This window comes from Zootoca vivipara, chromosome 8 (assembly GCF_965207765.1).
Source record: "Zootoca vivipara chromosome 8, rZooViv2.hap1.1, whole genome shotgun sequence".
In the NCBI taxonomy this organism is placed as follows: Eukaryota; Metazoa; Chordata; class Lepidosauria; order Squamata; family Lacertidae; genus Zootoca; species Zootoca vivipara.
Genome location: NC_142591.1, coordinates 28,792,574 through 28,818,066, shown reverse-complemented (window position 1 = coordinate 28,818,066; position 25,493 = coordinate 28,792,574). Strand labels below are relative to the sequence as shown.

The 25,493-nt window shown below is 40.7% G+C and overlaps 2 protein-coding genes across 3 annotated transcripts; both read left to right on the top strand.

Moving 5' to 3' along the window:
* The first annotated feature begins 3,196 nt into the window (after positions 1-3,196).
* On the top strand, positions 3,197-15,581 carry SIRT5 (sirtuin 5). 2 transcript variants are annotated; one of them, XM_035124557.3, is made up of 9 exons: positions 3,197-3,325; positions 6,118-6,249; positions 8,679-8,812; positions 10,307-10,532; positions 11,644-11,731; positions 12,323-12,376; positions 12,553-12,670; positions 13,393-13,508; positions 13,856-15,581. In XM_035124557.3, the coding sequence occupies exons 2-9, from the start codon at positions 6,135-6,137 to the stop codon at positions 13,929-13,931; spliced, it is 927 nt and encodes a 308-aa protein (XP_034980448.1). In that variant the 5' UTR covers positions 3,197-3,325; positions 6,118-6,134; the 3' UTR covers positions 13,932-15,581. The 2 variants fall into 2 exon arrangements, with proteins under 2 accessions (XP_034980448.1, XP_088531365.1); XM_088675239.1 differs by lacking the exon at positions 3,197-3,325 and adding an exon at positions 4,397-4,615.
* A 715-nt stretch (positions 15,582-16,296) lies between these two features.
* NOL7 (nucleolar protein 7) lies at positions 16,297-25,328 on the top strand. The gene is made up of 8 exons (XM_088675240.1): positions 16,297-16,504; positions 18,808-18,868; positions 21,048-21,106; positions 21,543-21,574; positions 22,015-22,096; positions 23,846-23,967; positions 24,043-24,120; positions 25,206-25,328. Exons 1-8 carry the CDS (start codon positions 16,320-16,322, stop codon positions 25,271-25,273), a joined length of 687 nt encoding a protein of 228 aa, XP_088531366.1. The 5' UTR covers positions 16,297-16,319; the 3' UTR covers positions 25,274-25,328.
* The last annotated feature ends 165 nt before the right edge of the window (positions 25,329-25,493 follow it).

Below are 25,493 nucleotides of genomic sequence, written 5' to 3'. Positions count from 1 at the left end.
TGTTTCTGCCTATTTGACTCCATTTTCTGTAATATGACTTGAACAGATATATTGCTTAATTGGTTACTATTTCATAGCTTCATATATGCTGTATTTACCTTTTATATACATACTGAAAAGATAATACAGTATTAACTGAGGTATATTCATCACTGGTATCATCAAAAGCCCCTGCCAGGTAGTAAATGTTCTTCACATCAATTATGGGAAATATATAATGCTTGATACTTTCAGTTTATGAATTGTTCAGATTATTAGTATGGCTACAATTCTGTTAGCAGTTCTTTGTTCCAACAATAAATTTAGCCATACTTTTCTATATTGGCTGCAACATCAGTGTAATGTGGAGTAAACTACTACTGTTCATTACACTAGCCATATTTGGATGTTGCATTAAACTGACCTGAGTAATTCTAACATTTTTTGTGAAAACTGATGCTCTCCTTTCCTCCTTCCATGCAGCCAGGAGGCATTTGGAAACCTTTGGTTTTGGTTAAGTGTGGTTTGTCTTGTTCAAACCTGACAAACTCTGGATAATTGGCTTATTTTAAATGTCAAATAAAGGTTTGTAAAACTGGCTTATTTAAAGAAACCAAAATTAATGATAAGCATAGTTTTTAGACAATCCAACAAGCTGTGGTTAACTGAAAGTAGAAGTGAACGTTTCTGAAGCCCTCCTAGCCATGTGTGGGGTAGAGGGAAGACTGTAGTCTTGTTCATGTCTTACTAAACTAGTTTGGATGCATTTGGATGTCAAGCATACTGTGATGAAGTCCTTTATTGCTGAAATAGATTGCTTTTTGATAAGGTAGGTATGAATACATCAGTATAAAGCACAGAAGTGCTACTGAAACACAAAAATATTTTGTAATAATCCTGTAATAAATATTCATAGAGAATACTGCAAATTATAGAATGATGACTGCTTAAGTGATCTTAGTGTTCAGGTTACTTGAGCATGTTTCTAAACCTAATTTTGGCAGAAGTCTTCAGAGTGGCATATAGTTTGTGCACACAATTCTATTTATATTATGCAGAGCTGGGACTTTGTTAAGAGCTTCAGATAAAATATTGTCAAATTACTACACTACATGAAATATTGCTTTTTGTTAATGTACCAGTTTTAATGTTTTGCACTCAACCTGTCCCATTAAGGCATACACAATAATTTGTTTCGTTGGAATAGGTAACCTACCAGTATGTAATTTTTTTAGTCTTGAGGCTGTTGGTCCATTAGGGGGCAAAGTTTAGGTGGGGAAACATGCTAACAAAAAATAGATATGACCATTTAACAATTCAAAAATAATGTCCCAAGAAATTCTAATTCAGAGTTTACAGACTTTGTGAACTTCATCCTCTTCATTTTTTTGTTTTTATGCAACAGTTGACAATTTGCAGCTATGAGACAGCAGAAGCCAAACAATGTTCCACTGTCCTTGAAACTATCGAGTCTTTTTCTTTAGCTGTGACAACAAAAATTTAAAAAATCCTTCCAGTAGCACCTTAGAGACCAACTAAGTTTGTCGACAAACTTAGTTGGTTTCTAAGGTGCTACTGGAAGGATTTTTTTTATTATTGTTTTGACTACGTCAGACCAACACTGCTACCTACCTGTAACTAGTTCTTTAGCTGTGCTTATCTAAGACTTATGCAGATTCATTTAAGCTAGATGACTTACATTTTAACTAAAATGTGGTGCCTGGTAACCTACTACCCTAAATTAGGGTTGCCATATTTCAAAAAGTAAAAACCAGGACACCCCAAGAGTTGTTGAGCTTTATTTAGGAAGATGTCAAAAGATCCAGGACTTGCCTAAGATCCAGGACAAAGCTTTTGAAATCCCATTAATGGAACATATGGGACAGCCCTAACTAAAAATAATTTTTAAAAAATCCTTCCAGTAGCACCTTAGAGACCAACTAAGTTTGTCATAGGTATGAGCTGTCTATAAGGTGCTACTGGAAGGAATTTTTTTTATTTTTTGTTTCGACTACGTCAGACCAACACGGCTACCTACCTGTAACTAGCCCTAACTAAATGTACAATCTTTTTTACATACCAGTATGTAATTCAGTTTTTCATAAAGCATTCATGTAATTCTGCACCCAAAGTGCTTGGCTATTCAGAAACTTCAGATCCTATAGCACTGCTCTTTATGTTAGTATTTATCTACTTAAAGATGTTAGAGCTGGTTCCCATTTCACTGACTAAAGCTGTAGTCTGAATAGCTAGGGACTAAGCCTCCATGTGTAAAATGCAAAATTTCAGCAACCTTCATCCTAGTCTGAATTTACAAGTGTTTCATTTTAGCTTTGGTATTTTTGAGAGAAGACCAGGCAGTCAGAGTAGAGTGGCTGACTCTCTGGGACAGAGACTTAGTATTTGGCCCCTGTCTTCTGCTTCAGCCCTTAACTGTCAGGGGTCCTTTGCCTTTGCCTTAGGGACGTGGGTGGCGCTGTGGTCTAAACCACTGAGCCTCTTGGGCTTGTTGATCAGAAGGTCAGCAGTTAAAATCCCCGCAATGAGGTGAGCTCCCGTTGCTCGGTCCCAGCTCCTGGCAACCTAGGAGTTTGAAAGCATGCCAAAAAGTGCAAGTAGATAAATAGGTACCGCTCTGGCGGGAAGGTATACAGCATTTCCATGTGCTGCTCTGGTTTTGGTGTTTTGGTGTTTCGTTGCGCCAGAAGCGGCTTATGCTGGCCAGAGGACCTGGAAAAACTGCAGACAAACGGTGGGTCCCTCGACCTATAAAGCGAGATGAGCACCGCAACCCCAGAGTCGTCTGCGACTGGACTTAACTGTCAGGGGTCCTTTACCTTTACTTTTATCATTTGATACCTCTGGTTGGGTGACCCTGTTACCAAATGTCAGGTCTGCGTCCATAATAAGACCATGCTTCATCCATGGAGGTGGGATGGATGAAGAAGATAAACTGAGCTTGAATCCTAAAAACACAGGCACTATGGGAGAGTGGTTCCTGTTATGTATTAAGTTAACTGCAGTACTAGCCACCGTGGCTGCAGTTCTTACCCTGCCCATTGTGGCTGCAGTTCTCACTCAGGTCCACAATATGCAAATGAAGGATTGAGAGTGCTGTTCACGGATTGGGTAGCTAGGGGAAGTTTGTTACTGTTGCAAGTTACTGAATACTATATAAGCCAGTTGGCTAAGCTACTGTTCAGTCTGGACTCAGCTAGAATGAAGAGCTGGTTGTTTTGAGAGCTGTGTCTTCATCCTTCTTACCCCACTATTCTACAGTTCCCATGTGAGAGAAATTGGTTCATTGCCTGCCATGGATGGAGTTGCACATCCCCTGAAGCAGCAGGTATGGAGTTTGCGAGTGCTTCTGGATTATTGCACTCTCTGTGGGGATTCCCTTGATTTTTAAGCTTCAGTCAGTGCAGAATGCTGCAGCACAGTTGTCACAGATCTCAGAGATCTTGCACTAGTTGCCTGTTTGCTACTGGTCTGGGCCAAGATCAAGGTGTTACTTTTGGTATATAAAGCTCTTAATAGATTGGGAACAATATACTTTCAGTAATACCTTACCCCATAAATGTTGGCTCAACTACTTTAATCTGTGGTACTGGAACTGTACAGGTGTTTTGCATAATACTCGGTCCACCTTGGTAAGCTCTCAATCTTCTGTATGGGAACACCTACATTTTGGAACTCCCAAAATTGATATCAGGCAGTCATCTTCACTGTAATCTTTACATGCCCAATTTAAACTTTTGTTTAGTCTACCCACACATGTAGAAGTTATATGGTAGCTATTGTTGATTTTAATCATATGTTTAATACCTGCTTTTAATTCTCTTCCTCCACCAATGATTTAATGGTTTAATATGTATTGTAAACTGCTCACCAACACATTCAGTCTTTCAGTATTGAGCGAAGCAATATGAATCCCTATACTTCATTTGCATACACTTTCAGATCTTTAACCAGGCCTTTTTGGCTGAGTGACAACTTTTAAAATGTGCTGGGGAGCATAGCTGTCAAGTTCTCCCTTTTTTGAAGGGAAATTCCCTTACGCTGAATAGGCTTATTCGCGAGAGAAGGGAAAACTTGACAGCTATGCTGGGGAGTGGTTTCATTGACTTGTTTCTTGTTTTTACTTTTAATTACACATTCCGTTGGTTTGTATACAGTGTTGTGATTTTATATTGCAACCGCCCCGAGACCTGCACGGCATAGGGCAGTATACAAAGAGGATTGAGAATAACAATGTGCTTGTTTCCAACATAATTGTAAAAAGTATTTTTTAAACTGTAAAACACATCGATTTCAAAAGCCTCTGGGAGCGAGTTCTAACGCGATTTCCAATGGAACCCAAAACGTGCCAATTAAGAAGAGGGGGCGGGTAGGCTTTGCCTCCGCAGCGCCCGACGCCTCGGGCACCATAGTAATCTCTCCTCAGACCGAGGGCCGGGAGAGGGCGACGTGCCAGGCTCCACGCAGGCCTCTCTACTCGCGCCCCTCGGAGGCCGCTCCGGCGGCTGGGCCCTCCCTCCGCCTCGCCTCGCCCGTTGTCGTCGCTCCTGTTCCTGCTGCTCGGCCTGGCGGGGCGGGACCTCACGAAGCGGGCGGCTGGGCTGCGGTGCTGGCGGTGGTGAGTAGCGCCGGGCCGAGGGCGAGGGGCGCAGGGGAGGGTCTCCAGGCCCCCGGGGAGCGGCTTCTGGGCTGCTTTCCTCAGCCAGCTGCCTCTCCCTCCGTGGCCACGGCGTGCCTCGCACCTTTCCCCTCTGTTCCTTAGTAACCTTCAGGGCAGAGGAAACATGGGAGGAAACAAGTTTCCTCGCCCCGATATTCACGGAAGCCACATTGTGAGTATAGGAGCCTATACTCCCTAGCGGCTGAGGTGCCTTCGGGCCCCCCTGAAATATTTGAGGGGGCTGCCCACCCCTAAAGTTGATGGGCATTGCCATTCCAATTGGGTGTGTGTATGTGTATTTGTAACGTCATGTAATCGATTATGTGGGGTGGGACTTAACTGTCCTTCCTCCCCCCCCCCAATATTTAAGTTGGCACCCCTGAATGTGTGGCGGTGGTGTGTGTGTGTGTTTCCCTAAGCCTTTGGGTTTGGTAGGCTTGGGTTTGGTAGGCTTGGCTCTGCAGATCCAGGTGCTGTTACTTCTGTTTTGTGTAGCTAAAGAAACCAGCACAGGTACAAAATACAAGTTTTTTTCCAGCCCAATATATAGTCAGTTGAGACTGGATTTCAGCATAGGTCTTTGTGGTCCAGTTTCAGAGGCAAGCATACCAGTGCTTACATGTATCTCCAGACAAGGTTTTCCAGAACGTGGCATCTCACTTCTGGGATAAGGGAACATCAGGTTAGGAAGCTTGGTAGAGTTTGTATATGAATCAATCAGGATGGGGAAATTGCAACCCCTGGTTTCTGTGAAATGTGGCAAATATGGCTGGATAATATCCAGTTGAAAGGAATATGTAGTTAAAAACTTGGCTTACACAGGCAGTATAGGACTAGAAGAGAATTCCCATTTACAATTGAATTTTAATAGTCCCAGTGAAGATAAAATACATACTGTATTGTGTTGTAGAAAACCTCTTGAGAATAATCTCATATACTTTGTTTAATCCATGCCCCAGAGTGAAATTGATTAAAGAGCTCGAGGACAAAACGCTAAACATTGTTTACCTTAATTTTAATTTGGCAGCACTGTTGTCAAAGGCCAGATTAAAGAACAGAGCCTCTTTTCTACGGCCTGCAATTCAAAGTCCACATTCTTCAATTTAGCAGCAATTGCAACTAGCAACAGAGACACAGAAGTTTTTTTCCCATTCTAGCCCTAAAGAAGTTGTCAGTACCATGAGTGTTGCTCTTCTACCACTCATGCTGGCCTTCCTGTGTTAGAATCTTCCCTCAGCTAAGTCTCCAGCTGTTAAGCTAAAGTGTATTGCAGAAATAGCTCTCTCTTTCTGAGCACAGTGGCAAGTACTGGTATTTAAACAACCCAATGAGGGAGCAGGACACTAATCGGAATGGAAGTGGGGTCCCAAATAACTCCAGAGGCAGACAGCAGATGGAGTTTCCTTTGCCATCTTGTCAAATACATTCAGATTTTTAAATTTTACTTTCCTCCATGTTAGGATGTACAGTAATCCAGATGAATCTTTTCCACTTTACCACGAGAAGGCTGGTTTCTCAAGTATATTGTGGACTGAAACCTGCTTCTTCCAAGAAACAAAGGACTTGCTTTGAAATGGCCCGACCCAGTTCAAGTAAGTTAAGATTCTTCCCATGGTGTATATTTGTTTTTGTGTCCACACACAATATGATTTCTGTGAACTGATTCTTTTTGTTCCTGATGTAAATAATGAATCTTGAAATCTTAAAAGTTTGAAACCTTCCATTTGAATCACTTGGGTTTGGAGAGCTATGTTGGTGAAGATGATGATATTTGTTTAAGTACTCCTATTTTTAAAAATGTAGCTTATTAAATACAATACCTTCTTAAGGAGACATCTATTTACCTTCCTGCATGCTTTTCTTGAAAATGTGTGTGCCTCAAGTCCATCTGTGGAAAAAGGGAGTAATTGTAAGGGAGACTCTGTAAAAGGAAAAATTATCCCTTACAAATATTTCCCAACAGCTGGGCTTTCTTCTGGTTTTAGAGCCCAGCTAGATTTAATAACAAAAAAAATTAAAAAGATGGAGAATATTTGTGTTCCTCAAAATGTGCAACAGGATATTACCAATGTAATTTTTGAGACAGTGTTTTTTCCAATGTCTGGAAATTCTTTAAGTTGCTAATTCTTTATTTCTAAATCCATTTGAGATTGGTCTTGCTTTTATGGTTCAACATAATTTGTGGTCCTGCTACTTTTCTTAAAACTGTGCTGTGTTGTGTTAGCCATGAATATAGAAATGCAATCATAATGGGAGGCCACTAACTTGTGATCCTAAGAAGGCATCACTAATTTTACAAGAATAAATCAGTTAAAATAGTTAGATCCAACACAAAGGAGCTCACCCGCACAACTTTCATTTTTTAAACATTTTTTTACATTTAAATACCTTAAATAAAATGAGAAGTTGTATTCTGTTGTGTTTATAACCAAGTCTGTATAACCAAGTACTTCAGTTTTGAATATCAGCAGGTCATGTCTTGTTTCTAAGCACTTTCTAGTTCTGCTATGTAAGATTCCTTCTTTTTTAAATTTTATTTATTTATTACAACCACCAACATACAGAAATCCCAACAAAAATACATACATAAATCACAACAAAAGTACATACATACATACTAATGTATTAACATACCAACATACAACTATACTATTACAGTACAAAATCAATGTAAATATCATCCCAAATAATTCCTACTTCTTAAACATAAGTTTGGTTCTTTAACGTCCCCATTTTATCTCTCCATTAAACTCAGATAAAAAGTTAAAACAAAATATAAGACATGTCATGGACTTCTGACATTTTGATTCTATTCATCATAATATAATCTTTTTAGATTGTTATATTTCTATCGCTTTTCCTTATACAACAAGAGTTATTCTATTGCAAAGGTTGCGTTGGTGTTGCATCACTTTTTTAGATAATACAAAAAGCTGTTCCATCCTCAATGAAACTATTTCTCGGATTGTCTTTTATTTTTTCTGACAGGTAAGCCAGTTCCGTATATTTTAAGATTTTATAGAACCATTCTTTTTTGTTAGGTGCTACCGGTATTACATCTTTCCAGTGAGAAGCTATCACTGTTCTTGCAGCAGCAGAAGCATATAGAATTTTTTTTTGCATATTTTTTAATATATATATCCGGAGTGGTTATACCTATAAGATAAGATTCTGGTGTTTTTCGGAATTTGATTTTAAAGATCTGTTCTACTTCTGCATGGATTTCTCTCCAGAATTTTGCCACTTTATCGCATTCCCACCAGATGTGATACCTGCTTCCCACCTACTCGCATCTCCAGCATAAATTGCTCACGTTCTTATACATTTTCAATAGCTTATACTGTGTAATATGCCATCTGTAGAACATTTTTATTAAGTTCTCTTTAATAGAGTTACACACCGTGAAGTTCCAGCTCATTTTCCATAAGCCCTCCCACCTTGTCATCGTTATATTGTGGCCTATGTCTTGTGCCCAGTGTATCATTGAGGATTTAGTTTGTTCTTCCATCACTGTCCAATCTAGCAGTAACTGATAGGCCTTTGAGAGGGTTTTCTCCTTGGAGTTTATCAAGCTATGTAAGATTCCTTAATGAGCTGAAATGGAGGCCTCATAAAGCAAAGCATACATTCCATTTTATTTAATTTTTAATCATGAACTGGCTAACCTTTAAAGATCAATAGTGTATATACTTCAGTACACAGAGTTGCGTCATGAATGAAATTATTCATGCACTACAATTTTGCTATATCCTCCCCCATCAAACTCTTAAATGTTTCCAGGGTCAACACGTAAACATGTCTTCTGATTATGGTCTGCAGAAGTTTTAAGATACAAAATTTAAGCACAGGCAAAACTAGTCAAGCTCAGAGAGACTGATTTGTCCTGGTCATCCATTCCAGACATCTTTAAAGTTGGGAAGTTTCAAACTTTGGTTTTCCACTTTCAGATAAAAAATAGCTTTTGTATGTGCTTAAAATGAAGTAGAAATAAATCTGACTTTTTCATCTTTTTTTTTTAAAGGTATGGCTGATTTTCGAGAAGTATTTGCTAAAGCAAAGCATATAGCTATTATTACGGGGGCTGGTGTCAGTGCCGAGAGTGGTGTTCCGACCTTCCGAGGTGCAGGGGGCTACTGGAGGAAATGGCAAGCTCAGGTGTGTGCTACTGACCTGGTTTTTCCCCAGGATGCTAAATACTGCTATTTAATAGCCTTTAAGTGCAATTCTACGCATATTTACTCATAACTAAACCCTACTGAGTTTAATGAAATTTGCTCCCAAATAAGCATAGAACTGCAACCCTAGTAGCTTTGAGGGAATGGAAGAACATAATTTTTTTGTTTATAAACACGTTTCCTTTTCGTCAGGGAGCCCAAGGTATTGTATATGGTCCTTCGCTTCCTCATTTCATCCTCACAACAACCCTAGGATGTAGCTAAGGCTCGGAGATATTGACTTGGTTTGCACAACATGGTAAACCAAACTATGGCTTAGTTAAGGTTGGATATTGTAGCTATAAAGTCATCTTGTAGACTTGATCCCAAAATGGTGATTTCAGGCTAAATAAGTATCTTCTAGGTCAGAGCTTTTCAAACTTTTCATATTGGTGACACACTTTTTAGACATGCATAATTTTGTGACACAGTAATTCAGCTTTACTGTAAGAGTACAGGGAGCGTTCGTGCGACACACCTACACACTGCAGTCAACACACTAATGTGTCGCAACACACCGTTTGGAAAGCTCTGTACTAGGTGTTTCTGCTACCGTAGATATCAGGTTCTATCACGTAGGATTCTGGGATAAAGAAACAATTGGCTATAACCCATTTTTAAGAATGTAAAGTCTGGCTGCGGTTCAAATCGATCCCACGCCTTAAACAAAACACACAGATTTCCAGATAGGCAGTGAGCAGAAGTTAATAGAAACTGGCAGTCTTTATATTGGCCAAGCTAGGGATTGGTTTCGGTTGGCATCAGATAACAGACAACAGACAACTGTTAGCATAGCTGCCAAGTTATCCCTTTTTTAAAGGGATTTTCCCTTATGCTGAATAGGCTTCCTCGCGAGAAAAGGGAAAACTTGGCAGCTATGACTGTTAGATAACAAAGTAGTTACTGTACAAAGTGGTTATATTTGCAGTGGCAGAAAAACTGGAGGGGATTTTGTGAAGTTGAATGCATTTCAGTGTTATAGAGACACTCTGATCTAAATTTTGCATTGTATGAAAGTCCTGCTGATTGGCTTCTCAGTTCTGAATTGTTAAGGAGTGTTCTGATCCCGTGTTTTATCTTGTTCAATTGAATTTCTGTTTTGTTATTGCTTGTGATACAAAACGAATAAAGGGTGGCATTCATCTAAGTTTTACTCTTGAGTAGATTCAATGAAATTAATGAACACAACTAAGTTAGGTCTGTTAATTTCAGTGAGTTGTCCCAGAGTATAACTTAATAGAATACCACCCAAAAGACTTAACTTGATCTAGATTACTCCAGTGTCGTATGTGAAGTACTGAACACACTGAAACACAGTATATAAATGCCAAATATTGTGCTTATGGCTGCTTACAAAGGAATGTGAGGCTTTATAATCAGGTATGGGCGTTCTATTGACAAAGCAACAAATGATTCCTCCCCCTCTACCCCACAGGAACTGGCTACTCCAGAGGCTTTTGCAAGGAATCCCTCTAGGGTGTGGGAATTCTACCATTACCGTAGAGAGCTTATGATGAGTAAACATCCAAACCCCGCACACACTGCCATAGCAGAGTGTGAGGCCAGGCTTAGCAAGCAAGGAAGGAGTGTTGTGGTCATCACACAGAACATTGATGAGCTCCACAGAAAAGCAGGAACAAAGCACCTCTTAGAAATTCATGGTAAGGAATCCCCAGCAGTGTGTTGCAGATATCTCATTCAGCTATCCTTTATAGATGTTTGTTGATATTTCCAGTCATAAAGACATGGGAATTAAAGACCTGAGAATTAGCTGTGATGGAACATCCCCCCCTCCATTTCCTCTCTCAGATTTCTTTGAAGGTGGAACTTGCTTAATTGCAGCTGGAAGACTGAGGGTAAACATGTGATAGCGAATAATTGCATCTGTATTTTTCCTTTACTGAATTAAAAGCAAAGGAGGGGTTTTGATTGCGAAACAATATTTGTTGTGTTGGAGAAGGTATTAAGCAGCAATGCTGCTTTAATCAAATTGGGAAACTGCATGGCTGCATTTCATTAAAAAAGAAAACATTGGGAAATTCAATAATAGTTCTCCTGTATAATGTGTAAATCAGCCTTGAAAGGCACATTAGAAATTATCATAGAGGGCAGGAATTAAATTAGTAAAAAAAATCAGGGCCCAGAGGGTCATACACAGCCTTTCATATATGTACTAGCATGTTGAGGTGCTTCCCTTTCCCAGTGAAACATCCTTTGTCCGATTGAGCTATTCTTGAAGAATGGGAGTCATTCAAGGGGCTCCATCAGAAAAGGAAAAATAGCAGCACCCCTGCTTTAGGAGTGAGATTCTGCAGATTCTGGCTGTAATATTTAATTCACTTCTTTTAAGAAGTTTGTTTAGTGCTTCTACAAGGTATGATTTTTAGAATCTAGAAAAGTAGCCTCACTAAATCTGCTGTTGACTATGTACTTTGTAGAATTATACAATATCTGTGTGTATGACCTGTAGTCAGAGGAACAAATAGTTACTTGAGAAATGGTGAAAACTATTAACCTATGATATTTTATTTATTTGGGCTTGCATTTTTGCAGCTCCTGTTGCTTAAACACTTCAGTAGTCTCCTTTGGCTAGCCAGTAGGTTGTTTCACTAATAAATGCTTTATAATATTCTTCCAGGCTCAAAATGCTGAATTAGGCAATTTTCAGTTCTTGTAAGATGTGTGAGAATCACACTGCTGGTATGATGTGTTAGCAGTTTTGTATTATCAACTGTGAAGTCCATGTTTAAAATATGGGATTGTTATTCACAGGTAGCTTATTCAAAACCCGATGCACCAGTTGTGGAACTGTGACAGCAAATCACAAGAGTCCAATCTGTCCTGCTTTGGATGGGAAAGGGTAATGGATCTGTGCTGTGTTACCTACAGTTTGTGTCTGTTGGCTCCTAATGTAGACATTTTCTCCTGTCAGATTAGGTGAACATTCAGTAGGTGAGATACTGCATACTTCATAGGGTACTGATCCAGAGGGCCCTTCAACCTTTGGAAGGGGTGTTTCCCCCTGCAGGTGTGGGGGCTGATGCTTCAAGGGAATGATTAAAAGCTCCTGTCCTGCTCAAGAATAGAGCTGCCTTTCACACCAGTCTGGATCCCAGTAATAGAGTTTAAGTAGTCTGTTCTGAGTAGGTCCAGCATTAAATATCACTTCCTGAGCAGGATTTACCTAACCAGGCCCATCAACAGAAGCCTTGAGCAATTATTTCTGCTTGCATATGGGGCTTTGCGTGCCCCCCAAAATTGGCTCTTGAAAGGTTGGGAGAACCCCCAGAGCAGTGCAGGGGGCAGGAGAGGGGGATTGTTCCATCTCACAAGCTGTGGTGCTTGCATAGAAAAAAGAATTGGAAGAGTAGGACACTGAGTTCCACCCCATGTGATTATTATTATTATTATTTACACTTGCAATGTTCACAGTTTTTATTTGCATTTATAGTGCTCCAGATCCAGATGCTGAAGACAGCCGGATTCCTGTAGAAGATCTTCCTCGGTTAGTGCTGAGCTGCTGAAGCATTCAAAAATTGCATGCAAAGGAGATGCTCTGTTACTTAACCTGTTATAATTACAGCAGAATTTGTAATAAACTAGATGAAGATTTTTAATTGCTTTGCTTTCTTCTCAGCTTTGTGCCAGTCTAATATATATCTCCATAATTTTTCTTCACAGGTGTGAAGAATGCAATGGCCTCTTGCGCCCTCACGTTGTATGGTTCGGAGAAACTTTGGATTCTGATATTCTTACAGAGGTTGAAAAAGAACTTGAGATTTGTGATCTTTGTTTGGTGGTAAGTGATTTTTGTTCTGTATCTTTGTCTTTAATTTGTTAGAGCCTATAACTTAGTATTGGCTCATGCTTCCCAGGAAAGGATTCATGAAGTAAACTGTCAAATATAACAGACATAAAATGTCACTATTTTCACATAGCACAAGGTTGGGCATTTGATTGGTCCAATTGAGTTGTTCAGTTGAAGGCTCAAAAATTGTCAATGAATGGTCAGATCTTTCTAAAGCATTCATTGTACTAAAATAACAAGCTTCAATAGAGTTTAAACTTGTGGTGATTACAAAAGGAAATTAATTACCAATAAATGTGAAGTTCCCTTTGTATTGAGGCTCTTGTCATTTTGAAATTTCCAGTTTCCAATAGAATTGGCAGGTTATCACATACCAGTGGCATATATAAAAATTATTTTACATTACCCACAATACTTATTTTAAGGGCGCACAGAAACATCCTAAACTGTGCTAATCTTTGATCCAACCAGATATGTCTGCAATGATGTAATAGTAGTCATAGTTAACTTTAAACCAGTCTGCAGCTGGTTTACAAACCTTTTTTAAAGATCAATGCAGTTTTCAAGCTATAGTATGATTAATGTTGGAAAGGAGAGGAGCCTGTTGGGCGCTACCAATGTCTGGTTGAAAAAATGTGATAGTTGCACCAAACCAAAGTTTTGGGCAGTTAGGTTAATGCTTATGAACCACTGCATTTTCTTCTCTTTCTCAGGTTGGAACGTCCTCTATAGTATATCCTGCTGCTATGTTTGCTCCCCAGGTATCTGCCAGAGGAGTGGCAGTTGCAGAATTCAACATGCAAAGCACCCCAGCCACAGATAGGTTCAGGTAGCACCCTAATATTCTTTAGAACTAGTAAATGCCATTATCTGCAGAATTAATTAAAATGTAAAACCTGCCGTATCTAAAATGTTTGCTAGCAAAGGCAATGCAGTTTTCTCACTTGCAGCCTAATCTGTAGACCAGCAAATTTGCCATTAAACTTCTTAAACTCCATAGAAATAAATGGGATATCAAACAATTGTAAAAGATTCACTGGTTTATGGAAGGGGGGATGGGTAAAAGGACTAACAATGTTCTGACATTATATTTGTTTAGGGTTAGGGTTTTGGAAGTATTTGCCGAAGTACAATTATATTTGATTAAATACTATTTATATCCTGATTCTGTTTCAGGTTTCATTTCCCAGGTCCCTGTGGTACCACACTACCCCCAGCACTTGCACGCCATGAAACTGAGATAATCTCATGAACATTTATCAGCAACACAGAGGAAAAAATCCAGCGGCTCATTCAGCAGGATGCAAGCATAAGAGGAATGTGGGACTTGTAGAAAACATCATGCCTGCAAGTGAGCAGTAGGATCTAAGGGTGACACTGAAGAAAATAGATCATGATTTTCCAGTTGGTTACAAGAATGAGCAAAGCAAAAGATTTGTCATGGTCAAGGACACTGGATAAGCAGTTACATTTTTGTTAGACAAAAACCATTTATGTGAAATGAGAGCATAAAAATGCCAACAGTTCAAAAGAAGACATTTGTGCCCTGAAATATTAGGCTACATATTTGGCAAATCATAATGGGAGGGACTTCATCATGACCTTACACTTCTTTGTGACTACACAAAATAATTTTATAAACCAACTGTAAAATTCTGAGAAAGGTGAGAATAAGCAAATGGGGCAAATGACAGCTTTTCATATAGCCTACACTCTAGTTTTTGTAGGAAAATGGTAAACAAGGTGGTCTTTTCATGAAGCAGTGCAATCCTCTAAAAAGGTTTACTTCCAGGATGGTGTACATTTCTTTGTGGTGATCAGTATGAGAAAACAATTAAAGGAACATAGGTAGCAGCATCCATGTGCAAAGTATACATGCTTAATTTCTTCTCGCTCTTGGACTTGTATGAATGTATTTGTGGGTTTATTAGTCTTTTACTTGTTTTGTCTACTGTTCTAAGTCACTAAGATAAGATAAACCAATGCTTTGTCTATTTTGTTCCAAAGCAGTTTTCCTATCAAAATATTAATAGGTATTAGCAGATTTCATGATATAATTAGTGCTGCAGTAGATACCGCACTAACCATGTTTACACTTCCTCTCAACTATGATAAAACCTCAGTAACTGGGAAATGGAATAGGGCTCAATGTTGAGTTACTGTGAAACAGAACTTCCAACTTGTTGTATAATATGGTTCTGCAGTTTCCTTTTTATAATTTAATATTAATATATACTATATAGAATAATTTTGGAGTAATCAGTGTGCTTCACATAACATCCATTAATTGTAAGAGGCTTTCTCATGAGCAAAGTTTCTGGAGCTGCAAGGAATATGAGCTCTCTCAAAATTTGAAGTCAGTTTAAGCCAATATCCCCCACCCCCATAAACAAATGGCCTAGAAGGGGAAGCCAGTAGGGCTTATCCTGGCACCATTTGGCAGAATGAGACAGGAGTATAGCTTTGCACACAGTGCATTCATGCCAGTTTGGTGCTCAAAGATGTGCACCACCCTCAATCTTAGAACAATCATGTTGAAGAAATTTGAGATGGCAGCTTCTTGCAGCGAAAGCTATAGAAGGGCACTGGCGCCTTTTAAAAACTTAACAATTTGGGCAGCATTCTACATGGTTATATGGGAACAAACACTGGAATTTACATTTGGGTAAACATGGATAGGCTTGTGTTGTTCTAGTATATGCTTTTGCCACGTGTTTCTTTGGGCTAGTGCCTAAGCACAGTTGCATTCTGGATATTGGAATCTTTGGCAGTGGATCAGAAATGGAGTGGTTTCTGCTGCACAGACGCCTTATGCCCTACCAATGCGAGGGGAAATTATGTATGTAATTTGTACTGTTCTTTCACAAAATAAAATAAAATATGTATTAATCTGAAAACAGAATTACTGGTACTGTATCTAATTGACAGAATCCCTTGGCTGCTGCGTAAGGAACTTAGACTGCCCCTTTCGCCTCTTCCTGCATTTTCCCTGTCCAGAGGCTTAATTTCAAGTTTTAAGCGTAGCTGTGACTGGACACCAGGGTGTCCATCCAGAAGCATGAAGTGGCAACAAATATCACTTTCTATTTGGGTCCTGTTGTGTGGGCATGTGTGCTGGGTTTGGACATTTGCTGTAACAATCCCGATGCAAACTGTTAAGTACAGGGGGAAGCTTGTGCTGAGGGGGGATTATGTTTGCTTCGTTGTGCAAACTCAGCCTTAATGTTGCAAATTAAAGAGTCGAGACTAGTTTGCTTTACTTATAAAATCCTCAGTGCAAACCTTCCTTAAGCTGCAGCAAAACCCGCCCCGATCCAGTAACTGACTGCAGCAACGTTGCAACTGTCGCGGTTTATAAAATCACGTTTCCACAATCAATAAGAGCCAAGTTGGAAAGAGCAAGAGAGATATTACTGTGTTGCCATCTCTTGAGGGTCAGTGAGGGAAGAACAACATCCCTGCTAATCGACTTATTTTGGCTTCGACTCCAACGCCCTCGGAACCTCGCTGCTCGGCCAACGACGCCTGCCCGGAAGCTTATTTTAGCGCGCCGAGTCCTCTCTAGCAAGTCCCCGCTCCGCAAGGCTGCTTCCGGGTCACGGGACGAAGGGTCAGCCGGAAGTTCGAGGAGTGGAGAAAGATGGTAACGCGGAGGACTCGCGCGATGGTTAGGAAAAGAGTTGAGGCGGAGGCCGCCGCCGCCGCCGCCGCCGCTTCCTCAGAAGAGGACGAGGAGAGTGACGAGGCTCCCGAGGAGGTGACCTTCGAGAGTGCGCGCGCCGCGGCCGAGGAGGCGCGCCGGTTGGCGGGGGAGCGCGCGCGCAGGTAACGCTCGGCGTGGGACTCTCCATCCCGCGCCTAGAACAAAACGCCGACGCCTTGCGCTTCGGGGGTCAGCATCGTCGTGTCGGGGAAGGGCGGGGGTCGTAGTTAGTTGACCGGCGCTTGCCCTCCCTCCCTCCTTCCTATGGGGGCGGCGGGGCGGGAGGCAACGCCGAGGACCTTTCTGTGGCAAAATTGATTCATTCGGCAGGACTGAGGCGCCAGAACCAAAGAGAGAAGCTAACATAGCTGCATCTTGGGCTTCAAGGAGCTGCTGCGTTCTTTTCTTGTTATCCCCGTGTCTTCGTCCCTTTCTAGTGTTGTAAATGGCCTTTGCATAAAAGACCGAATTTGACCACGATAGCCCTCAGCTGTGAAAAAGTATCCCTTACTTCGGTAGGAAAATAGTAGGCGAAGTTTGTTGGGAGCTTGAATGAACGACCAGAAATAGACGCGCACAGCCTTCCCCCTGGCTTCCAGTAGCATAGCTGTCCCCTTCCCATAACGTTAAGGGGCTTGCTGCGTGCTAGGGAGAAGAGAGTATCAATTCTTCAAACAAACAGAGCCCGGAAATGGTAGTGTGATTCCACCTGGAGAAACACTTGATTCTATCCTTAACGGATCAGTTCTGCAATTCCTCAAGGACCGCCTCTCCCCATATAAACTGACCTGGACCCTCAGGTCTGAAGGGCGACAACAGAAAAACATGCCTTTTCTGAAGCGGCTCCCTAATCCTCTTCCACCAGGCTTTTGGCCGATTAATTTTCTACAGCCTTTTAAATGTGTTTGTGGGAGGGGGGTTATTGTTTTGTTTCAACCATTTTGTGCTTTTACCTTGCATTTTTTATGTTGTGAACCACCCAGAGATTTTCAAATGATAACAACAAACAACATCTTAGTCCAAAACTAAGGGAATGTATTGACAGATTTTTCTTGATAGATTTTACAATACAATGCTGTTTACTGAAAGTAAATTTTCAGTTTTTCATATTATAAAGACAATTTACTGTGTTCACGTAATAGTTACCATGTTTCCCCTTTTTAAAGACACTGTCTTATAACATTTTCCCTCAAAAAAACACAGGGTGGCTTATTTTCGGTGGGATGTCTTATTTTTATTGTGTCAGTATGGTACGGTACAGCAATCTACATTTCTTCAATTAAAATTAAGTCATCTTCTTCTGGACCATACAGAGATCCGCATTTCTTCAATTAAAATTAAGTCATCTTCTGGCTGCTTTTAGGTGTCAATATACACATTCCTGCCATCTTCCAGAAATGGCTAAAAAGATTAAATTTTGGCACCTCTGGACAGGGAACTCAAGAGCATATTGCAAGTTTAAGTTTGGCATAATTAAAGTGGATTAAAAAGCTTTGTTGTCCTAGTGCAACAAAACCACTTTGTTTTTTTAATTGGAACTTTGTGTTGTTTGGAAACTTGAAATCCACTGAGAACTGAACAAATTGTCAATGGAAAAACCTGCAAACACTCCACAAGCAAGTTGGAATGAATGCTTGCTCAATGAAGTCTGGATGATAAACACTAAAAGCTTTGAGTTTGAATACCAACAAACAGGTCATCTGGAAAAGCCCTTGGTTGTTTTTTTAAATAAACGGGAGGAGGGAGGGAAGGAGAGAAGCTTCAAAAGTGCCAAGTTCTCAACAGGGGTTCCTTACAGTTCCTGTATTTATCTCCTTGCATGTGACAGTGCTTCTCGCTCCCTCAATCATCTTTGTCGGCAATTCTCCTCCGAGCCCGCGGTGGTGGCAGGGCTCGGGCAAGAGGAGTCTTTTTTTTCCCCACCTCGCTCGGGCAAGAGGAGCCTCTCGCTGGTTTGCTGCTCCCGGCAGGAACAGGAAGAGGCGTATTTTTTCCGCGCCTCTCCCTTTTGTTCTCCCCGCGCGTCAGGAGCAGGCGGGGCAGAACTCCGGCAAGGGGCGTCTTTCCCCCCCCCCACGCCTCTAGCTGCTTTGCTGGCGATGGGGACAATGGCGGCACCATAGCTTACTTTCAGGGTACGTCTTATTTCTCCTACTTCTAGAAAAACTCTGCCAATGTCTTACTTTCTGACTATGTATTAAAATAGGGGAAACATGGTAAGTGTGTTACTTTCCTCTCTTCTAAACATAAACAATTGTGGCCATTGTGAGAACACATCCTTTCCCCCTGACTGCTTAGCTAGTTTCTCTTAACTTTGTTGATAGCACTTGGAACAAGCTCTCATAATTAACTGTAAATACATATTTGTTCTTCTTGTGCCCATGTCTTCTCTTCATAAACATCATCTTATTATTTATTTACTTAGAGAAAAGGCTACCTTAAAAGAAAAGAGACGACGGAAAGAAGAACTATTTAAGGAACAAAAGGTAATGTTGAGGTTGCTTTATTTTTCATGCCCGGCAAACTTTCTGAAAATGTTTAGCAGTTGTACCATACTGCTTGTACAGTTTCACACCATAAAACTGAGAATCGCCATGAATCACATCAAAATTCAGTCCCAATGTGTTATTTTGCTGTGTGTATTATCCCTATGTGAGGGATTTACATGTGTAATACAGTGGTGCCTCAAGCAAAATAAAAAAATTACTTCAGTAGCACCTTAAAGTATATGACGAAGTGTGCATGCACACGAAAGCTCATACCAAAATAAAAACTTAGTTGGTCTTTAAGGTGCTACTGAAGGAATTTTTTTATTTTGCTTCGACTCAGACCAACACAGCTACCCACCTGTAAACAGTGGTGCCTCGCTAGACGAATTTAATTCGTTCCACAGGTCTTTTCTTATAACGAAAAATTCATCTAGCGAATCCCATAGGAATGCATTGAATTTTTTTTTTGCCCATAGGAATGCATTAATTGAATTTCAATGCATTCCTATGGGAAACCGTGATTCACTAGACGAATTTTTCATAAAACGAATTCGTCTAGCAAGGCAACCTCCGCTCGAAAAAATCCTTTCGTTAAGCGGAAATTTCGTTAAGCAGGGCATTCGTTAAGCGAGGCACCACTGTATACAATTGTTGTCTACAAACTAAATTTCTAGAGTTCCCAAATGTTTTTAAATGTAAGTGAAATATTATACAAACTCAGTTTTGCACCATTATCTTAATGACTGCACTCTATTGAGGTAGACTATTTCACTATAGGGACGCTATGGTCTAAACCACAGAGCCTAGGGCTTGCCGATCAGAAGGTCGGCGATTCGAATCCCCGCGACGGGGCGAGCTCCCTTTATTTTTTAAAAAATCCTTCCAGTAGCACCTTAGAGACCAACTAAGTTTGTCATTGGTATGAGCTTTCGTGTGCATGCACACTTTGATATTCCACCATCAACCTCCCCAAAGAAGTAGTCTTAAATATTTCCTCTTGTGATTGATCCCAATGCACTGCTACACCACTTTTGCAGGGAAGTTTGCATGGCAGAACTTTCAGATCACCACTTCACCACACTCACTTTCAATCCATCCTGACACAAAATCAGCACAAACTGATAAAAACCCTGCAAAGATTATTGGGTTGTGATTTGTGGGTGGCGCTGTGGGATCAGAAGGTCGGCGGTTCGAATCTCCACGACGGGGTGAGCTCCCGTTGCTTAGTCCCAGCTCCTGCCAACCTAGCAGTTCGAAAGCACGTCAAAATGCAAGTAGATAAATAGGTACTGCTCCGGTGGGAAGGTAAATGGCATTTCCGTGCGCTGCTCTGGTTCGCCAGAAGCGGCTTAGTCATGCTGGCCACGTGACCCGGAAGCTGTTTGCGGACAAACGCCGGCTTTCTTTGCCTATAGAGCAAGATGAGCACCGCAACCATAGCTGCCAAGTTTTCCCTTTTCTCGCGAGGAAGCCTATTCCGCATAAGGGAAAATCCCTTAAAAAAAGGGATAACTTGGCAGCTATGACCGCAACCCCAGTGTCGTCTGCGATTGGACCTAATGGTCAGGGGTACCTTTACCTTTTATTTCACTATACTTTTAAATGTATTTTTAATCCTAGCCCCTCCCTTTGCTTGTGGCAGTTTACCACAGTGCACATCTTGGGTACAGCATAGGCTGTTTTGCTCAAAATAGTAACACTTTTCCAACCTACGTGGTTCATGTTTGTTCCTGTTTGTATGGCTTTATAAGGACCCATGAACAAAGTGAGGCAGGATATAAATATGCAAGCTTAACGACTTAAGCTCTACCATTCTGGGTCAGACAAAATCTCTATCTAGTTTATTGTGCTTAAACAGCAGCCAATCAGATGCCTCTGAAAAGTTTATGAAGTGTCCTGTTCCCTTTTCCCATGGCAAGACTTCTCTGAAATTTTAATATGGGATATCCTTAACCTAACTAAAGATTTTCTACATTGCCCAGCTCATTGGTGATTCATCCAATGAGATGTCAGGACAAAGCCTATTTATCCCTTCCCCAAATGAATGCATGGTTAGATACCAAACTTTACACTCGACTGTCAGCTAGGCATGGTATACCATTACTGCTAGCATTGTCAGAGGGCTAGCTTAATAACAGCCGTTGCTTAATAATTTGCTAATGTTGGTTTCTTTTAGAAAAGAAAGCTGCTTCCTGAAAATGTACTGGAGGAATTGGCATCATCAACACAGACTAGGTAAGCAAAATATGTTCTGGAGCACCAATAAACATTTCAGTGAGACTGGGTTGTATGCTTCCTTTGGCTGAAATACACATACTGTAAATGACTAACCCCCACCTACACTGATGGATTTACAATTTCCCACCAACACCAATGGCCAGAACAGGGAGAGCAGCACATGAATCAAGTGTCATAATAGGCAGCTGGTGTATGCCCTACATTTAAAAATGTCTCTTAAATAGTAAGGGAATTGGAAAGTTGGGTGCTTGCAGAAGCCTTCCTTTCTTAGTTTTGCTATGATATTCATGATAGGTAAGCACAGCTATTAACAGTAATTGCTGTGTGTATTTTAATACCAGTAGGTTCCATATGAATGTGCCATTTTTGTATTTGTGAATAATGGATCAAAAGGTTCTTTACTAAATGTCTTCCAATGTTAATTTCTCCTTAGCAAAAATCTGCCATCTTCCATGCAAGAGCAAGGTATGTGTACGATTCTGCCGAATATTACATTGTGTTTATTATGTACTTTGTATCATGCCATAAATATTAGGATCTACTTGACAATGCCCATAAAATATTATGACTAATATAATAATGACCATAATAACAATTTTAGTGTTGTTCATTAATCTTATAGTTTGAGATATTACTTTCACTTCTCACAAAATACATTAGTGCTGTAAACTTTGTTCTTTAATTCACATATCCATCATAAATGTGCTGGGTGCCCAATTAGCTGCAACTGTTTCTCTGATAACAGTGGTCACTCTCTTACCACATACATTTGTGAATAGTTCAGTTCCTAAAGAGGCTAAAAAAAACTACCGGAATGGGTTTGCAACTAATTGAAAAGTATTATAGTCCTGCATGCTATCCATTGAGGTGTAAAGTTTCAATGAAAGTTTACATTATTTTTATAGGTCAGAATGTTGAAGATGATTCTGAAAGTGAGAATGGCCAAAAAGATACAAAGGAAGACAGTGATGAAATCTTGGCAATTAGGTATGGCTGAGTGATTCTTAGTATGTCATAGTGTTGTAAGAAAAGCCCATTTATTCACTCTGATCTCTTCTGCAAGTACATACAATGTTCTTATTGCTCCATGCTCTGCCATAACAATTTGGTTGCAAAATCTCAGATCCAGCTGCTTAAAGTGCTGTCTGTACACAGATAGTGTTGCATGTCAGTTGTATTGCAGGATTCTCCAAGTGCAAGATTTAGCTATTTCTGTCCATTAGTTTAATAACACTCAGGAAGCTGCTGTGCTTGGTTTGAGGACGATCCTGGGTTTTATTACTACAATTGCCTTTAGAAAAATCTGATCTTGAAGACCCACAGCAGGCACTCCCAAACTCAGTCCTCCAGATGTTTTTGGGACTGCAATTCCCATCATCCCCGACCATTGGTTCTGTTAGCTAGGGATGATGGGAGTTGTAGTCCCAAAACAGCTGGAGGGCCAGGTTTGGGGGTGCCTCACCCACAGCCAGTCAGATAGTACTAATAGAAGGCATCTTTTATTTATTTACTTAGGAAGGTTTATAGCCCTAAGAGGTTTTTTATACTGTTGATGAATTAGCAGTTTATTTTGAACAAGCCTGAATCATTATTAGTGAAGCTGAGTAGAAACTGAGGAGTTATTTAATTTTACTTTGATAAATCAAGGTTTTAGTTGTAACATTATCCCCCAAGCCATTTCTAAAATCATGCAAGCTTTAAAATATACTGCCATGCCACATGTGACAGTTTACTGTATTTTTCGCTCCATAGGACGCACCTGACCATAGGACACACCTAGTTTTTAGAGGAGGAAAACAAGAAAAAAATAATTTTCTTTCTTGAATTGTCCTAGGTATAGCAGCCAACTCCTAGAGGCCTAGGTGCCTTTGCCCCCCCAATAAATATTTGAGGAAGCTTATTTTGCAAAGGGGGAAAGCCCCGTTTTTTTGGGGGGGGTGTCAGCTCACAGTTGTGCATCTTTTTTGCAAAGGGGGAAAGCTCCATTTTTAAGGATCAGCTCAAAGTTGCTGAGTTTCCTTGCAAAGGGAGTTGGGGCTCAACTCACAGTTCTGCAGCTTCTCTAGGAAAGGGACCCAATTCTACAGTTTCCAGACAGATAATCTAATCAGCCAGTCAGTCACGTCTCCCTCTGCAGACAACAATTGAGACCTAGGCAAGGGGCCTGGAGGGGCCAGGAAGGGAGCTAGCTCCCTTATCTCCCTACCCGATCTTTTGCAATCAGCTGATGAGCGGGTTCCATTCTCTTTCCCTCTTGTTAGCCTTAAGCACTTTCTTTAAAAAAGAAAAAAAAGCACAACCTGCCTTTAGCCCCTGGGCAATTCGGCTCCAAGGACCACACATTCACTCCCTAAGACGCACAGACATTTCCTCTTATTCTTTAGGAGGAAAAAAGTGCATCTTATGGAACGAAAAATACGGTATGTTTTCACAAAAGGCATCTCCATGTTAATACAAAGCCAAGCTTAGAGGCAACTTCAGTACTTGCAACAGTATCCTTTGAAGATTGTCAATAGTACGCAAAGTAGGACTGCCCACTAAGTAATAACCTTAATACCTGTTAGGTATTTTGACTTGTCACTTAAATTAGCTGTGTGTATGAGATCTTGATCACATACATTAAATTACTAGGAAAAAAGGGAAGTTGGATATAATTTCACTAAAACTTTTTTAATGTAGGTCTGCTCTAGTAAGAAAAGTTACATTACAGAGAACTAAGTGTCATTTTATCATTAGGCTCCAAGAAAGCTATGCGGCTGTGCAGCTAAAAGATCAGGATTTAACCAACAAACAGCAGGAAGTGGCCAAAGCCTTCCTACAAAAACACCTCTATGGAAGAGGCTGCCACCGAACAACAGGTACAGTGGCCGTTTGCTTAACACATTTGTAGAGTTATACATGTAGCTTTTGCTAATTGACTCTTGTCTTTTCAGCAAACCAGTATTTTTCTGTTGAAAACAAGAAAAGTGCTGTTAAAAGAGCTGCAATCCAGTTTGTGAACAAGTCTTGGGGTAAGCGTTTTTTATTTTTTGGATGTGCATCCTATGTGGGTAATGAAGACATGGTATAAATACAACCCCCCATGGAGTTGTTTGTTATGTAGGAGCGATGTAAAGGTTTTCTTCCTGGGACGGTGGTTTTGAGTGTCATGTTCAGGTTTGACACTGACCCATCTTTAAAGGAGAAGTGTTTTTGAAAAAGCAGAAAACCCGGCCAGAAATAAACTTGTGTGTTTACAGTATTTTTTACACTGAAGTGTAATTAGCTCAGTGGTAGAACACATGATTTGCAGAAATGCCCAGCATTTCAAGATAAGTGGGGGAAAGGTTCCCCTGCCCGAAACCCCAGAAGAGCTATTAGTCAGTGTAAACCAGGGACAAGGTTTATCATGCCTGGGCTGGATTCGTCCTGCGGAGATCCCTCCATGGGCTGGATTGCACATGTGAGCATGCGTTCCCCCCCCCCAATTTTCGGTGTCTGTGTGTGCGAAGACCTGATTTCTGGTGTCTGCGCAGGCGCGATTTCCAGCGCCACGGAAGTGAACCCCTGCGCTGCGCCGGTTTAGCACAGCATGCGAGTTGGCGGCTCGGTTCAGGGGTGAATAGTGGGCCAGTCCCAGCCCATGGGCCTTAGGTTGTTGATCCCCGGTGTAAACAATGCTGAGCTGGACAGGAGTGGTCCATCTTGGTAGACAAGTCAGCTTTCTGTGTTCCTAAAGAAGCTCTGCTTTCTTGTTTGTGGGAGATTGGCTGGCCATGTTAATATAAATAAAATAAGGGTTGATATATTCCTGAGCATGGAGCTCAAAGCACCTTGTTTCTTTGTATTAGTACCGAGATCAAACGAGCCTCCTAAGGAAGGGAATGATTGTCTAGGTATTGTGTATGATGTGTTGAGAGAATGGTGTCACACCTAGTGCTGTGGGGTAAGTTGATGTGAGACTTGAACCAAAAACTACTGCCTTACTTAATGTACTCAGCTGCTGTAGCTTTCTCAACCCAAAGGTGAAGGGGCAGATTGGCGCTTCTTTCATGGACAATTTGGACAGGACCTGACAGCAGCTGTTACTTAAAAAAATCTTTTTCTTTCCTACAAGGTGAAATGGAAAAGCAAAAGGCTAAGAAGTTCACAAAGCACTGGGTCTCTTCAAAGATAAGCTGCTGAAACACAGACTACGTTTTCACAAGTTGTGGAAAATAAATTGGAGTTTTTTACATAAGAGCTGTTCAATATGATTTCTTACATGTGTATTGAAAAGAGGTTTCAGACAAGCCAACTTTTGTAAGTATTAAGGGCATTGTCATATCTCATCAAAAGGTTCTTTAAACCCTTTTAACACACAGGAATCCCCTGCCACAACTTTCATAAACGCTAGATGTTTAAG

Coding starts and splice junctions, on each gene's coding strand:
- NOL7 (XM_088675240.1), top strand. CDS start 16,320: ATGGTAACGCGGAGGACTCGCGCGATGGTTAGGAAAAGAGTTGAGGCG. Junction 16,505..18,807: donor GCGGGGGAGCGCGCGCGCAG/GTAACGCTCGGC, acceptor TTATTTACTTAG/AGAAAAGGCTACCTTAAAAG. Junction 21,107..21,542: donor GCATCATCAACACAGACTAG/GTAAGCAAAATA, acceptor ATTTCTCCTTAG/CAAAAATCTGCCATCTTCCA.
- SIRT5 (XM_035124557.3), top strand. CDS start 6,135: ATGAATCTTTTCCACTTTACCACGAGAAGGCTGGTTTCTCAAGTATAT. Junction 6,250..8,678: donor AATGGCCCGACCCAGTTCAA/GTAAGTTAAGAT, acceptor TTTTTTTTAAAG/GTATGGCTGATTTTCGAGAA. Junction 13,509..13,855: donor CCAGCCACAGATAGGTTCAG/GTAGCACCCTAA, acceptor ATTCTGTTTCAG/GTTTCATTTCCCAGGTCCCT.